General features: G+C 41.4%; 1 protein-coding gene across 2 annotated transcripts in view; it reads right to left on the bottom strand.

Moving 5' to 3' along the window:
* Positions 1-534: 534 nt before the first annotated feature.
* The window catches only part of LOC124719934 (poly [ADP-ribose] polymerase tankyrase-1-like), a 48886-nt gene continuing 31481 nt past the window's right edge, over positions 535-17939 (bottom strand). For both annotated transcript variants that reach the window (XM_047245129.1, XM_047245130.1), the window contains 2 exons: positions 13886-14035; positions 535-1313 (listed from right to left, as the gene is read on the bottom strand). In XM_047245129.1, coding sequence (XP_047101085.1) covers positions 635-1313; positions 13886-14035 — 829 coding nt within the window. In that variant the 3' untranslated portion in view covers positions 535-634. The remainder of the gene's footprint in view (positions 1314-13885; positions 14036-17939) is intronic.

The following is a 17939-nucleotide window of genomic DNA, read 5'->3' as shown; positions in this document are numbered from 1 at the left end:
AGGCCTTAGTCTCAGATCCCCATGTAATCAAAATATGGCATCCTCTTTGGTGGCCCAAACTATCGTTGCCCTGGAACAGGCTAAATCAGATAACACTGCATAGTAGATCATTAAATACTGGCACTGTAAATACTGTTTTCACGTCTAGTCAAAGGTCATGACTATAATAATGAGTCTTCTTCTGTGCAGCAATCACAGCGACTGTGTGAATGCAGGAGATGAATACCGGGTGAGAAATGGAGGTCACAGCTGTAGTCTCGTCATATTTGCAATTGAGAACACATTTCTTGCAAATTCACAGTAATTTCTCAATGCACCAGACATGTTCCTATCAAGTATCTTTCAGTACTTAGATATAGAGAACTGGTCTTTATCAGTAGCTGGGGCATGTTTCGATTTTTCCGAATTTTCACGAAAGGAAGCGTGCTTTCTGGTGTTTACATTAGTTAGTAGGTATCTCTCATTATTGTTTTTGTTGTGGTGCTAGTAGATTAGATGTAAGCACTATATTAATTTGTGTACAAAGAACAACTGTCAGATTATGTTTTTGTATTCTTTGTTTTAAAAAGAACCAAAATTCACTTGATGAAACTCATCTGGTTTTGGTCTAGATATATCTGACGGACTTCTAGCTTCATCTTAGCATATCTATCAACTTCTGGAGTTTTTTCAGCCTTGCGAGGTCTAGTGATGTGTTCCCATCATTATCTCTGGCCTCCCTGTTAGCCCCTGCCTCGAGCAGCAGTGTCGCCACCTCACTGTGGCCCTGCTGGGCCGCATAGTGCAGCGGCGTCATCCCAAATTTATTCACGGCATTGGGGTTGGCTTTAGACGCCAACAGCAGCCGCACAACAGCTGTGTGGCCTTTCCATGCAGAAATGTGCAGAGCTGTGCTCTGCTTCTCATTCCTGGCATCCACTTCTGCCCTTGCCTCCAGCAACATATTCACAATTTCTGCATGGCCGTGCTCTGCCGCATAGTGCATTGCTGTACTCTCATACTGATTCTTGGCATTGACGTCGGCATTAGACGCTATGAGTAACTGCACCATAGCTGCGTGGCCTCTCTCTGCAGCCATTTGCAGCGGCGTGCTCTTCCTATCGTTCCTGGCTTCCACTTCTGCCCCAGCCTCCAACAGATGCCTCGCTACCTCCACGTGGCCCTGCTTCGCTGCCCAGTGCAAGGCGGTCTCCATGTTCCCATCCATCGCCTCCACGTCTGCTCCAGCCTTAAGCAGGGCCTGCAGCTCCTCCACTGCCCCTTCCTTAGCTGCGTGTATCAGCCTCCGGCCCTTCTCCTCTCCAGAAATACTCCTGCACAAAAGAAATAAATTCTTAAACTCTTCAGGAAACACACAACTTGATGAAGAACACTATCACAGAAGCAACACTAAGGGCAGTTCTAAACACACATCTGTGTATTGACAACTGATCAGTCTATAATCCACAGTTCTCTCCAATAAAAAACAATGCGAAAGTCTCTGTATGAGAAGGTATAAATTTTCAATGGTACCATCCTCTCAATGTGTTCATCCACTGTCCAATTTGGATTGCTACATTCTATCTTTCAGGATGTTCACTTGTTACACTGTCACACTGAATCCTGACAGTGAGCCGCTTTGACCTCAGGATGTTTTTGTTAAGCCTTAATTGCTCTGCAATGAAAGAGTTGCTTCATGCAGCTGATACTGATCTTTCGAATGCAGCAATCCCTCCCACACTTATACATAGGACACACAGAACAAATCACATCTCCAGATATTTAAAGAAACTTTACTGTCATGGCATAAGAACATCAGTCCACATACTTGCAGCTTTACTGACAGCCTAATCAAACAGAGAATTAGTATGTCTAAGCAGCAATGATGGTAACTAAATTTCCTGGGCTATACACACAAATATGCTGATTACTACATGCACACTGGCAGCGATAAACATCCTTGCATGTATAACCAATACACACTCACACATATGAGAGTAAATTAATGTGTCATGCAACTGTCTCGATTGCCGTAGGAAATACTGCTCCAACTAAATCTTGGTTCCCTGAATATCCTGTAGTCAACACACCACGTTATTTGCAAGTGACAGACTCCCCACAAAGATCTTAACGGATAGTACCTCGATACTGATAGAAGAAGATTCATGTTGCAAATGCCCAGCAGCTAGAAATAACGAATTCTTTGTGGAGTAATTATAATCAAGAACAAATTCATTCTGTTTTTCTGCCAAGTGGCATATTACAGCTGATAATTCCAATATCCATCCATCGATCAAGTACTTACTATCTTCTTCTGTAAACGTTATGTGGATATGGAGGTACTAATGTGGCTGTTTCAACTGAAAATTGTACAGTGCATATACAAAAATGAATCTTAGTGTTCTTAAAACTGTGTCAAATGTGTCTTGATCTTTCCTATCTAATGGTGAGACATTAAACATGATTACTGCACTACTGTACAGTGGTTAACAGTCTGGAAGTGGTTTCCACCCCCACAGTTCTTTCCTGGAAGTGACCTCGGTGGAGACAGTGGGTCTTTGCCGGCGTCTACAGAGTGTTCCCCACTTTGGAAACCTGGAGTCCTTTTAATGTATTGTTCAACTGCGTTTTATCTTACTGACAACACACATCCCTGGGGAATCATGCATGTTATCGATAATGGTGTTGTAATATAGCTGTACAACTAATTCTGGATGCCTTATCTATTGTAATGTTGTAGACTGTGATTTAAGAATTGAGGTGAGATATGAAATATGTCTGTATATTCTGCCAATAAATCTGTCTTGCTGCTAGCTATGATGATACTGAGTTTTTATGGTACTAATTCGTTTTCAGAAGCAGTTTTAATCTCACATTTACTAGTCATGCCAGAAGTTGTAATCAGCAAATATTATCAATCTACAGTCGTACAGTGATGATCTGGTTTAGTATTTTGTCATGAACACTGCAAGATTGTCAATAAGATCTCTAGGAAATACTAGTTTGGCCAAAAGTTAATTATGTGTGCAGGTAAACTCTGTGCTAACTGCCATCAATAGCTATTCAATAAATGCAAAGGTATACTATCAATTCTGGCCGCTGTGTCTTTGAAGACGATTTATCTCGCCAATTTCTTGTTTGGTATAAGTATTCACATATAGGGTGGTAGATCGCCTAAAGCATGTTCACTAATTTCATCCTTGGTCTGGCGTTGCATTCTGTCCTTGCTCATTAACTGTTCTTTTGTGGATCCCGATTTCCTTTTTATTCTCTGTGTAATATGCGTACCCTATGGTTTATATTGAGTGTAATTCTATCCAACACACACTAACTTGTAAATATTAGATGTGCTATATTTATATAATTCTATGCCAGACACAATAACTTGTAAACATTAGAAGTGTTATATTTGTGTAATTCTATCCCACTCACACTAACTTGTAAATATTAGATGTGTTAAATTTATTATTACAAACTCTTTCCAGTTAATCATCTCAAAGTTGCTTTTTGTGTTACATCACTTTAGGCACATGCCATGAAGACCCATGTAATGACATTCTGTGGTTTTCTTGATCTATCCTTTGTTTGCTGTGTCACATGTGTGTCACCATTTAACCCTCAAAACACTTGTATAGGAGGGGTGAAACACACTTCTGCCTTGATTTCTTTTTTGTAGCAGTGGGTAGTTCCTAATTTGATAATCACATTTATGTCTATGCACACGTTACGCTATTCCCATAAATTACGGGATGATGGTCTAGAGGAGTGGAGATGCCACCTGGTAATGTCCTGGGAGTGTTATATTGTGCTCAGATCAGCCGAATTTCGTGGCCAAGTCATCGACATGAGTTTCCTATCATGCTCATCAAATCTGTATACCATGATTCTGGCCCTATGACTGGCAGTTACCGGAATTCAGTGGACAAGGAATCAATGCAAGTTCACTATCGTGCTCAACTAATCTGTATACCATGATTATGCCCATGTGAAACTAACAGTTATCCGAAACTGGTGGACAGAATATCACTCCCATTTTCCTGAAATCACTGCAGCATGCATCAGTCGTAGTGACAGGGACAATTATCCTCCTGGAAGATGCAATCACTATCAAGAGACACACAAAGAATTCAAGCATGCAGCTGGTGTGCGGTAATGTTCACATAGTTCACAGCTGCCTTGATACCTCTGATTAGGGTTTACAGAACCCAAGCAAACCCATAAGAATGCCACTCGCAGTATAATACTTCTCCCAGAGTCCTGCATCTGTGGCACAAGTGTGCAGCCACTCACCTGGATGATGGTGTATCCAGACATGGCCATGGACACGAAGCAACAAGAAACGTCATTCATCTATGAAGGCAGTACCTTCACATTGATACACATCTGTGTTTCTATCTCGATGATAGAAACACAGTCCTATCTCGATTTTCTGTGTAAAGCATAGATAAAAAATGTAATGTATTACGTTGTTTAAGGAATAATGTAGGAATAATGCAATGAAGTAGCTATGAGCTACATTCTATTTCTATTAACAAATTTACAAACATAAGTGTATTTATCATGTAAAGCTAAAATTCATGTGTTCCACGTATCAAATGCCTAGACAGTATTTAATGTATATAATACCAGGTGTATGTATCTAAGGTATCACATAGAATATACCGTAACTTCCAACAATGGGGCAAACAAAGAGCTGCTCATTGTTATGTAGTGTCCTGACTTGGAACACTTCCAGTAATATAATCACACACACAAACACAGTAAACATACATAAGCACAAACCATTTCAGATGAGAATAGCTCGAGGTTCTCCCGAGACCTTTTCACCAGAAATAGGTAGAAACAGGGCATTACCAACCAACATGCTACATAGGCTTTATTACACATCCAGATAGAGTACATCACTTCCCTCTACATATTGCAAATTATTTTCACCACACTCATTGTATTACTTTTTTTTTTTTTTTACATTTGCATTGTACGAATTATATTCTCATCAACTAGGCAGAGACAAATTATATAGAACCATTTTAGCAGTTGTTAAGCACTCAATTCGCTGTAGCCTTAGAGAGATTTTTATATATTATGTTCTTTCTATTATTTAAAAAAGCATTAACAACTGTATACCAATAACATTGTAATAATGAGAAGTGATTGCTGTTCCATTTATAAACATCCGACCTACCTTACATTTCAAGGCAGTGGGTTGATCTGTACTGTTAATGAAATAAATAAATAAATAAATATCTCGATCTTGTGCCCACTCAAGTTGTAGCTGACGACGTCATTGGGTCAATGGGGAACTCTCAGGGGTGGTGTGTTACAGAGTCCTGTGTTCGATCAATGAGTACTCGAAAATGTGCTTCAAATCGCTGTGCCTACACCAGCACTGAGCTCCATCGTCAAATGTGCCACAGACTGCCGCCTATGCTGATTTGCAGAATGGATAAGGCTCCGACATCCATGTTCTCTGACATGAAATATAGGTACAAATTCTCGTCCCCTACTCTTGTTTTCACCGTCTGGCAACGACATTCATTGCCTGCTTACAACAGTTGCAGATCAACTGTTGAGCCCTTTTCCCCGACGCCAGGCCGTCACAATTTGCCCTTAGTCAGAGTCTGTTAGATCATTAGATTTCCTCATTTGAGGCCCATACCGTTTCTAGATCTTCCACTCGTCTCTTTTCTGCTTACATACAGTCTTTAGCGGGTCGCGTGTCCATAACTGCAACATGTTGCATTTCATATTAAGGCCTCATCAGAATTTATTCTTGTCATGGACTGTTGTGTAAGTATAATGAGGTGCAGTATTGTGGATGTCTGAAGCATTTACCTCTTTCATAAAATTAAAATTTGGCTTCTACACAACTTTATGAACACACAGTTAAAATGTTCCCCTAATGAGAGCGCAGGCGCAAAAAAATATGCACTAACAACAGGTCTTTTGGCCATGCCACTGCATCTTTTCGATTTTTAAGTAATGCTGATGTTTTGCAGTTTACTCCATCACCAAATGGAATTGTTTTCCCATTCTTGTCGCTTACATTATGTACTGTGTCATCACCAAGTATTTAGTTTTTGTTGGTTTCTACTTCCTGTAAAAAATTGTATATTATTCTACGGTCTAAAAGACAGTTTTTCAGAGTTTGTAATTTTACTTATGACCGTGTACAGTTTATGTTTAAAGTACAGTGTGTTTGAAAAAGAATTTCCTAGTTTAAATGTGTCCTAGAATCTGTACAAAGACATACACCAGTTTGTGCTGTTTGATTCATCAACTCTCCAAGTTTGGCTCCCCTGCAGTTGGCAGGTCTGTTTGATCTTAAGATGGCACCACTGCTATTTTCCCCTCTGTTCCCTCAGTTCAGTCCAGGCGTTCACTGTGACATGTTGACAGAGCACGTCTTTCCCAAATGGACTATACTGAGGCGGAAAAGGGGCTTGTGTTTTTCCAAGAAGATGGCGCCCCACCTCATTACAGTAACCGTGTGTGTGCGGCTCTTGGTGCTCGCTATCCAGGAAGGTGGTTAGGATAGGTAGGGCTGGCCCAATGCCTTGGGTACCTCGAAGCCCGGACTTAACCCCACTGGACCTTTTCTTTTGGAGCAACATAACAAATGTTGTGTACAGTGAAAAGATCAGGGACATCAATCACTTACTGGAAAGAATCGTCAAGGCGGATGGGAGTTACACCTGAAATGTTGGTCAATATGTGGCGAGAAGTGGAATATCGTCTTGACGTGGGTAGGGCAACAAATGTATCTCACGTTGAAGCCTGCTAACATTAAATAAAACTTTATGGAATTCTCTTTCATGATATCTACTTATTGATGTAACTTTTCATTGATTTCCCCATTAAATTTATATTTAAAACTAGGGAGTTCTTTTTCCAACACCATTAATTGTATTTAGCCTTAGTTAGGCACTGATTTTTTTTTTATGTAAGTTCTTTTATATGTCCCCACATCAGCCAACTGCATATCAAAGAAGGAAATCTTCATTTTCTTTACCTGGTACGTCGTTTTTCGTATTTATATACCTATGTGCTATTTCTAAACAGTTGTCTTGTCTTTACTGACAAATTTTTAGCTTTGTATTTCACATATTGTCCTACTTTGTTTTATTTTCTGCTCTAACACTTTTACTTCTTCCTCTGCTTGTACATGTATCACGTTTTTCAGTTGTTGATAAACTGCTGTGGTTGTCTGCGGCAACATTTTTTCACACTCTATATTGATGTACCTTAAAAAGTTCTTTCCTTCCCATGTCATATTTCTGATTCTATTCCTTTACAGGTTTTTATTTTATATAATGTTCCTTTCTCTGTAAAGGTTCTACTACTTTATATTTTAGTATGTGCTACACAATTTAAGCCATTTCCTGGTCACACTCCACTGAACGTTACTCACTGCATTTATGGATATACATGTTGCTGTGTCATCTATCATTGACAGGTTGCCATCTTTTTTAGAAAGTGATCTCCACTTTGATCTGTCTGCTTATTCTTCAGTGGCACCGTCTTGTGGCTGGTTGTTAACATGCACATATTCATGCGTCACATGATTCACATTACTTTTATGCATCAAATGTGGCAAATGCTTCTCAGGCTCCTATTCTTGACATAATTTCAGAATAAGTGTTGTGTCTTCCATGATTATCTGTCACAGTGAGTAAACTTTTTTGTCAGCCTATACCATATGAGGGTTTTATTTGTACATTCGACCCAGGGTCATGTCTGACAGTAACTATGTTGGAACACGTATTGTGGATTATGTGCTCAAGTTGTGATTATGTCCAAGGTGATAGAGAATTCCACTGAGAATGCTAAGTGTTCCTGATATCGGAGATTAGCACTGGTCACGATGTCATAGTAAACCATTTATAATGCTTATCGTGCTTCCAAGGAACTGGCCTTGTGGATTTTTGTGGAATTGACTACCTTCCAACATTCTCCCTGCAAGTTCTTAACTCAAAATTGTTACAGGTGGCATTTTATTGCAATGTGTTATCGCCAAGGAGGGCTTTGAGTAAATTTTCTTATCGCCAACTGGTGATTTTTCATGAAATTCCAGTTTATTCTTAATAATTGGAATATTTTCTTAATTTACGTTTGCGTATTGTATCAGAGCCTGATGTCTGCAAGTCTGTTGTTTAGTGCAGATGAGTTTACTGGTGTCTCTTCTAAAATTATGGGTAACTTTTGTTAATGAATGATTTCAGAGACTATTGTCAGTTAAATTTTTACTAATTTTTGGATTGTCTCTGTTTTTCTTAAATATATGTATATGAAAGGTACAGATCCGCTAACGCTAAATGAGTCGTCCCGCTCTTCCAGCCTCCTATTACATTTTTGGTAAGTAGTGCATTCTTAAAGTTAAGTAGTGGATTTTAATTAATTTGTATTTTCCACAATGTCTGGTGTTGTCAAGGATCCGGCTTGTCAGAGGCGAGGTGAGTTACTTTACGAATTGGAGCGACATGGGCTAGAGTGATGGGGTACGGTACAGAAGTTCACTGAACAAATATGTCAGCACAGCCATCGTCAGATGGTACATAAAGTTACCACACTTGATGAGATAAGTTTCTCCCTGCTGTCATTTGTGATGCATTGATAGAAATCGTAGAAATTATTCAGGATAGTAGCAGAGTGTCAGTATAGGCCCACTTAGATCATTATATTGATAGCCTGAACGACTTGGTCGGTGTTGACGCACAACAGGTGAAGGAAATACAGGATTATATTGTGGCGATTAAAGAATGGTATAAAAAAAAAGATGGAGACGTGGGTGTGAATTCGGAAAGTAATTTAGCCGTCCATGATGGGGACAAGAGCAAAAGATTTATGTGCCTTTGTTGTTCAAATATTTTCACGAATTCCCAGTAGGAGGGCATTTAGGTGTCTACAAGACGCAGGAAAAAATCCGACAGTCCTTGTTACCGAAAGTGGATGGGAGGGTAGCCAGCTGTCAGGTATGTGCTATGACCAAGCCAGCTCAGGATAACAGGGTTGGTAAATTCGCATCTAAACCCACAAAGAAAGCTTCCCACGAAATGTATATCGATTTTGCTGGCCCGTTACCAAGGTCTAAGAAGGGGAATAGATACATTTTCGTGTGTACTGATGCGTGTACTAGATTTATGTGATTGCTGTCAATCAGAGGTGCGACGACCTGAGCAATTACCCAGAATTTAGTCCAGTATTTTTAGAACTTTCGGGCCGCCACAGTCAATGGTCACCGATAATGCAATGCTGAGGCGTTTTGATTTGATTTTGACAGGGAAGCCAAAACAACTTTGGTCTAACCCGTCACTACCTGCATCAAAACCGAGTTTCTTGTGTGGTATCGCTCTCTGTATAACTAGTAAAGCCAACTAGTGCCCTTAAATAGTGCAAGGAGTCCCTTTACCAGTTTTTTGTTAGACATAATTTCTTCAGGTCTAGTTTTCCCGAAGATTCTGTATCTTTTACTCTCCAATGCCATGTACTCGAAAATTAGATGTGATGCAATTTCTTCACCCTCATAAAAAATCCTACACTTAGGGTCTTCTTCCGTTATACCCACTGTGTGCAGGTGGTTTTTGAAATTCACATGAGCGGTCACAAGTCCAGTCATGAGTTTGATCTCTTTCCTGTTCAATCCCAGGATTACAGAGCTTCTTTTAAAACATAGCTTGGGCTACCTTACCATATTTTTGTTTATGGATCTTGGTCCAATATTCTACGTGCTGCTTCCTAAGCCAGTTACATAGTTCTAGTTTGACCATATCCTTACTGATTGTCAGGACAGGTTCCAATCCAATAAATGAAGTCATTGCCCCCATCTTGGCCAGTCTATCGGTTGAGGCATTTGTGTAGTTCTCTTTAGGGATGGGGGTAAAAACATATTTCCACAACTTCACATTACCCCAAACCCTTCTTTTGCTGAATGCCTCAATCATAATATTAGATCTACATTGATTGTGTGTCATCACAAGGGCCAGAGCAACTGGGAACGTTCACTGTGATAATTGGGGCTATGGCACTCAATACAGCATTCTGTGAAACACATAAGTCAACACTGCCCTAGGTGCCTGTTGGGTATGAGGTGGCAACTCCACAGTGCAATTTGTGGGCATTAGAGGACCTGTTGCCTAAAGGAAAGACTCCACAGCAAGTTGTGAATCAGTAGAGGACAACCAGGAAGAACATCCAGGCAATACACTTAAATAAGGAACGCAATTCTTAACAAGTTGGAATGAGGTCCACGTTAAGAATTTTCAAGGGAATATTAAGTCAGCTGATAGTATTACTAAGAATTTGTTAACCCGGTATAGGGGACCATTCTTACTCTAGGATTATCTTACCCTTATAACATTGCTGTCAATGGCCTTGCTGCAGTGGTACCACCAGTTCCAGCCAGATCACCAAAGTTAAGCACTGTCAGGCTGGGCTAGCACTCGGATGGGTAACCATCTGGTCTGTCAAGCACTGTTAGCAAGCGAGGTGCACTCAGTCCTTGTGAGGCAAACTGAGGAGCTACTCGATTGAGAAGTAGCGGCTACGGTCTCATAAACTGACATACAGCCAGGAGAGCAGTGTGCTGACCACATGCCCCTCCATATCCACATCCAGTGACGCTTGTGGGCTGAGGATGACACGGCGGCCGGTCGGTACCATTGGGCCTTCCAACGCCTGCTTGGACGAAGTTATAACAGTGCTGCTACAGGAACTGCACACTTGTCAGGAGATAAGGGCCCATCTCTCTCCGATTAAGACAGATACCAAGGGATAAGGAAGGAGAATTTTCAGATCCGGCTGAATTTTACTGGGGGGAGGGGGAGTCTGTGACATGTCGGCACTCGTGCCACTCATGGCTCACCACTTCATCTATGGTGGGCATCAGGTCGTGTCCCACACTGACAGAGGACGGGGCTTTTCGCTGGCAGGAGTGCACATGAGGTGGCGCGCGAGGTGTGCATTGAGGCGATGACGGTGGTGAGATGGTGCACTTGACATCAGTTACCATGGCGCCATGGATGTAAGACTGTCCATGTTTGGCAGCAACTGGATTGGAACATGCACTGTGGATTACGTACCCAAGCTGTGATTATGTCCCAAGGGATTTTCAATGCCAATGAGCATTCGAAGTGTTTCTGATGTTGGAGGCAGGCATTAGTCGTTGTGTCATAGTAAACTATTTATAGTGCTTATCGTGATGCCAACGAAGTACCCTTGTGGATTATTGTGGAACTGTCTACCTTTTAACATTGTCCCTGCAAGTCATTAACGTGAGTTTGTTATAAGTGCCATTTTATTGCACTGTGTTGGTCTGCAAGCACTAAAGCAAATATGTATCAGAGCGTTATTATTGGCAGGAGAAGCAAGAACCAAGAAGAAAGACTGATGTTGTATGGAAGAATTTCACTCGGTGGAAACACACCGATACTAGGGAAAAGATGATGCTTTATTTCAATTATTTATTGCACATTAACTAAACATTGTACACATGTCATACATATCGTATTTTGAAGACAAACTCTCAAAATTTTGCACAAACATTCGATATGTGAATCATGAGTGACCTGGCAGATGTCAATAGGGTAATCGAATTCTTGCGTGTTGAATTATATTAATTTTTGGAGTGTCTTCGATTTTTAAATGCATTTATGAGAAAAGTAAAGGTTCCTAACATCAATCAATCATTCTGTCCCTCTACTTCCAGCTATCTGTTATTACTCAAACCAGAAATGGTGTCCAACAAACCAATACAGTCAATATTTTAGTAAAAGAATTTATATTTGTAACACACACACACACACACACATATATATATATATATATATACTATGAGATCAAGATGTTGCTGTGTTCGATTATATTGTTTATTACAATGGTCTTCTTTTGGTGTGAGTGCCATCGTCAGGTTATCTGCGGCAAGTGTGTAATTTGGAGTTTGATTAAAAATTTCAAATTTTGGAATGGATAATACAACATATTATAGAATTCTGATTTGCTATGTACATCAGGTGGTCTTGATATCTATAAGAGGTTGATGTCACAGTTTCTGTCATGCTACATTATAAGCTTGCTTGTTTGATGTTGATGGAGCTACTGTAGCTGTTAAACTTTTGCTGGAACAGTTCTATACTGCTCCAGGAAATGTTAAACGCACACTACAGCTCCATCAATATCGAAGGAGCAAACTTCCATAGTTTGGCAACAGCGAGTGATACATTGATGTCATGCAGACATAAAGGCCACCTGAGGTACATAGCAAATCATAATTCAATAATAAGATGTATTGTCTACTGCAAAATTTGAAATACGCTACCAAATTATGTACTTTCCACACATGACTTGAAGATGGCAGCCACATAAATACTGGCCTATTTTAGTAAACTATATAATCGAACACAACAACATCTTGGTCTCATAGCATAACATTCAACATCCTTATATGAGATATACGATGCAGTGGACTCACATGAGTACAGCCTGTAGCATATTTCCTATGTATCAGCGTTTATTAAATCATACCCATTCTGATCTGAATGTAATTCACACACCTTTTTGAGTGTCAAATTTTATGAAGGGAATAAATTTTCCTGGTAACTACACTGAAGCGCCAAAGAAACTGGTGCAGGTATTTTTATTCACATACAGAATTATGTAAGCAGGCAGAATATGGCGCTGCGGTCGCCAACGCCTATGTAAGGCAACAAGTGTCTGGCGCACTTGTTACATCTGTTACTGCTACTACAATGGCAGGTTCTCAAGATTTAAGAGGGTTTGAAGGTGGTGTTATAGTCGGCGTTCAAGCAATGGGACATAGCATCCCTGAGGTAGCGATGAAGTGGGGATTTTCCTGTACGACCATTTCACGAGCGTAATGTGAATATCAGGAATCTGGTAAAACGTCAAATCTCCGACATCTCTAGGGCTAGAAGAAGATCCTGCAAGAATGGGACCAACAACAACTGAAGAGAATCATTCAACGTGACAGATGTGCAACCGTTCCGCATATTTCTGCAGATTTAAATGGTGGGCCATCAACAAATGTCAATGTGCGAACTATTTAATGAAACATCATTGATATGGGCTTTTGGAGCCTAAGGCCCACTCCTGTAACCTTGATGACTGCACGACAAAGCTTTACGCATTGCCTGGGCCCGTCAACACTGACATTGGACTTATGATGACTGTAAATGTGTTACCTCATCAGATGAGTCTTGTTTAAAATTGTATCAGGTGGATGGACTTGTGAGGGTATGGAGACAACCTTATGACTCCATGGACCCTGCATGTCAGGAGGGAATTGTTCAAGCTGGTGGAGGCTCTGTAATGGTGTGGGGCATGTCCTGTTGAGTTGACGTGGGACCGCTGATACATCTAGATACAGCTCTGACAGGTGTCATGTACTTCTGATCATCTGCATCCATTCACACCCACTGTGCATCCGATGGACTTGGGAAATTACAGGAGGACAATGTGACACCCGACATGTCCAGAATTGCGACATAGTGGCTCCAGGAACACTCAGTATAAATTAAACACTTCCACTGGCCACCAAAATCCCCAGGCATGAATATAATTGAGCATATTTTGGATGGCTGGCAACATGCTGTTCAGAAGAGATCTCCACCCCCTCATACTCTTACGGATTTATGCACAGCCCTGTGCGATTCATGATGTCGGTTCCTTCCAGCACTACTTCAGACATAGTGAAGTCCAGGCCACATCATGTTGTGGCAATTATGCGTGCTCGATAATATTGGGCAGGTGTACCAGATTCTTTGTTTCTTCAGCGTATTTATCATTAAAAAAATACAAGACATCTGTCTTTCTGGGCATAACACTTGGTTCAAAACCCACATGAGTTGTTCTATGAATGTGAAGAAAGGGCACATGTCATGACAAAACTCACCTCAGCAGAGTGATGGCGGCGCTATCGGTTGAGGGAGTCGGGCTGGCAGCTGTGGGCGTGGTAGCTGAGGCGGAAGTCCAGCTGAGGTCACCATGGTTGCTCTGCAGCTTAGTGGTGGGGGCGACTGAGCTGTCTGTAGTGGCTGGTGTGCTGTGTGGGAGAAGCTACGTGAAAAAGTGCATTCACATGTGGGCGAGAGGGCAGCTTTTTGCAGGCAGTAACTGCTGGGGGACTGTCTACACACACATAATAGAACACACATAGTCAACAACAGTAATGTGCATACTTAGACAAATGACTTACTGTTGACCACATCATTTTACAATTTCGGTCTCCTGAGCCCCTCATACCAGTAGCTTAGCAGACCAAACAACAGTTTGTACATAATAAAGCACAGCTGGAAGGTACATACAAGTTTCAATAGTTATGCTGGAGGGATTGGACAGTTTAGTTTGAATACATAACAACGAAAATCACACAGAAATTGAAACGGCAATATCCTTTTAACATACGAGGTGCGACAATAAAGTAATGAGATTGATTTTACTTGCAAGATGTGACAACTCTGCAGTCTTGCGCAGGCCCAATATCTTTGACCTTGGTCTATAAGCTGCTTCTAGTCCAAGTGGCACTTCGATGCAGCTGCTCAGTCGTGAGTTGTTGTAAAAATTTACACGTGTTTGAGTTTCTCGTCACAGAAATGGAACCGCATAATATTACGCAACGGTATGCCATTTCTTTTTGTGTTAAACTGGGTGAAAACGCGACGACAACTTACGGTAGGCTTCAGAAGGCTTTTGGAGAGGAGGTTATGTCAAGAGCTCAAGTTTTTCGTTGGTATAAAATGTTTGGTGAAGGCAGAACGAATGTTGTAGATGAAGACCGCAGTGGACGACCATCAACCTCACGGACGGATGTCAACTTGGCCAGGGTGCGTGAACTCGTACGATGTGATCGAAGATTATCCATGAAAATGAAAATATTGCAGAAGGACTGAACATCAATCGAGAAACGGTTCGTCGAATAATAACTGAAGATCTTGGTATGAGAAAGATTTGCGCAAAAATGGTCCCAAAAAATCTCTCAACGCCGGCCGGCCTGAGTGGACGAGCGGTTCTAGACGCTACAGTTTGGAACCGCGCAACCGCTCCGGTCGCAGGTTCGAATCCTGCCTCGGGCATGGATGTGTGTGATGTCCTTAGGTTAGTTAGGTTTAAGTAGTTCTAAGTTCTAGGGGACTGATGGCCTCAGAAGTTAAGTCCCATAGTGCTCAGAGCCATGTGACCCAATCTCACATCACAACAGCAAGAAACACGGAAAAATGTGGCAGTCGATCTGTTAGAGGTAACGGAAATCAGTCCAGATTTGTTATCGTGATGAAACTTGGTTTTTTTCAGTACGATACAGTGACAAAACGCCAAAGTTCGCAATGGTGCTCAAAGAGATCACCCAGACCTAAAAAAGCTCGCATGTCAAAGTCAAAAGCAAAATGCATGCTTGTGTGCTTCTTTGATTCGAAGGGAATTGATCATAAAGAGTGGGTGCCTCCTGGACGAACAGTTAAACGATATTACTACAGAGAAATTTTAGAAAGACTTTGTAAAAGAGTTCTTCGGGTCAGTGCCAATATTGCAGATAATTGGTTTCTGCATCACAATAACGTGCCATCCGAGACTGCTCTGTCAGTACAGAAATTTTTAGCCTCAAAACAAATTTCAGTACTACCACAGCCACCTTATTCACCAGATATCGCTCCATGCGACTTTTCTCTATTTCCAAGAGTCAAAACAGCAGTCAAGGGACACCATTTTCGAACTGCACAAGATGTCCAAAAAGGTGTGGCGAGGTTTTTGGATGATATTACAGAAGATGAGTTCAAGAAATGTTACCATCAGTGGCAGAAACGTTGGAAAAAGTGTGTGCAATCAGATAGGAACTGCTTTGAAGGAGACAACACTAAACTTGACTAAAACGGTAAGCAACATTTTTTTTTTTTTTTTCACATTAACCTCATTGCTTTATTGTCGCACATGGCGTGGGGCTGCAATTATCTGTGTTTGTAGCTCACATTTCTGGAGTCAGGTTGAAAGAGGAACAGATGGGACACAGAGGTGCTAAAAATCTCTTTGTGTTACTCTGTGTAAACATCTACCTCATACTCCGCAAGCCACCTAATGGTGCGTGGCGGAGGGTACTTTCGGTACCACTCTCTGATCCCTCCAACCCTGTTCCACTTGCGAATAGTGCGTGGGAAGAATGATTATCTGTAAGCCTCTGTATTGGCTATAATTTATCAAATTTTCTCCTCATGGTCAATACGCGAGATGTATGTGGGAGGAAGTAATATGTTGTCAGACTCCTCCTGAAATGTGCTGTCCCTAAATTTCAATAGTAAATATCTCCATGACGCACGACGCCTCTCTTGTAACGTCTGCCAGTGGAGATTGTTTAGCATCTCTGTAACGCTCTGTAGTCAGCTAAACTACCCCGTGACGAAATGCGCCGCTCTTCGTTAGATCTTCTGTCTCTCCTATTAGTCCTATCAGATAGGGATCCCATATAGATGAACAATACTCAAGAATCAGGCTAACAAGCGCCTTGTAAGCCATTTCTTTCGCGGATGAGTTTCATTTCCCTAAGATTCTTCCGATGAATCTGAGTCTGGTGTCTGATTTTTCCACTATCTTCTCTATATGATCATTCAACTTAAGGTCGCTCTGGATAGTTACACCTAGATGTTTTACGGCAGACACTGTCTCCAGCTGATTGTAATCAATAGTGTAGCTGTACAGTAGTGGATTTCTCTTCCTATGTATGAGCAATATGTTACATATATTTACGTTCAGGGTCAACTGCCAGAACCTGCAACATTCATCATTTCTCTGCAGGTCGTTCTGCAACTTCTTAGTATCTTCTGGCGTTGCTACTTTGATATAAACAACTGTTTCATCTGTGAATAGCCTTAAAGAGCATCGGAAACTTTCTACTAGATCATTTACATATACTGTAAACAGCATCAGTCCTAACACTCTTCCCTGTGGCACTCCAGATATTAGCTTTACATTTGCCGATTTAGTTCTATTAAGAGTGACGTGTTGAGTTCTATCTGCAAGAATGTCTTGAATCCAATCACAGGTCTGCTCCGATACTCCGTTAGCTTGTATTTTTTTCATTAAATGCCAATGTGGGACGGTGTCAAATGCCTTACTGAAAACAAACAACACGGCATCTGGTGGCTAACACACAATAAATCCACCTAGAAAGGAATATGAAGTAAACATAGGAAAGAATAATGTACACTGAGATAAGTCTTGGCATAACGATATGTGTAGGTATGGACGGCCGCAGTATCACGCACACAACGTACAGAAGGGTAGTTCACTGGCAGAGCTGTCGCTTGTACTCGGGTAGGACATGTGGAAAGGTTTCTGATGTGATTATGAGTGCGCGACTGGAAATAAGACTTGGAACACCGAGAGGTAGTTTGAGCTAGATGCGTGGGGCACTCCGATATGGATACCACAATTAGGACATTACCACTCATCGCAGACAATGCAGTGGGTGACGTGCTTCACTTAACGAATGCGAGCGATAGTGTTTGCGTAGAATTGTCAATGCTAATGGACAATAAATGCTGTGTCATATAATGGGGTACACACGAGGAACGTATTCGTTTGTAGAGTGATTAAAATTTTGCGGTAATGGGGTATGGCAGCAGATGTCCGACTCGAGTGCCTTTAATAACAACACGACATTGCCTACAGTATCTCTCGTGGGCTTGTGACCATATCGGTTGGGCTCTAGAAACCTGGAGACCGTGGCCAGTTCAGATGAGTCCTGATTTCAGTTAGTAAGTTCTGATGGTAGGGTTCGAGTGTGGCGCGGTCCCCACGAAACTATGGACCCTGATTGTCTGCAAGACACTGTGCAAGCTGGTGGTGGCTCCAAAATGCTGTGGGATGTGCCTACATGGAATGGACTGGGTCGTCTGGTCCAATCTGAACCTACAATTCACTGGCAGTAGTTATGTTCAGCTACTTGCGACCATTTGTAA

The sequence above is a fragment of the Schistocerca piceifrons genome, chromosome 11, assembly GCF_021461385.2.
Source record: "Schistocerca piceifrons isolate TAMUIC-IGC-003096 chromosome 11, iqSchPice1.1, whole genome shotgun sequence".
Classification (NCBI taxonomy): Eukaryota; Metazoa; Arthropoda; class Insecta; order Orthoptera; family Acrididae; genus Schistocerca; species Schistocerca piceifrons.
This window is presented reverse-complemented; position numbering and strand designations above follow the sequence as displayed.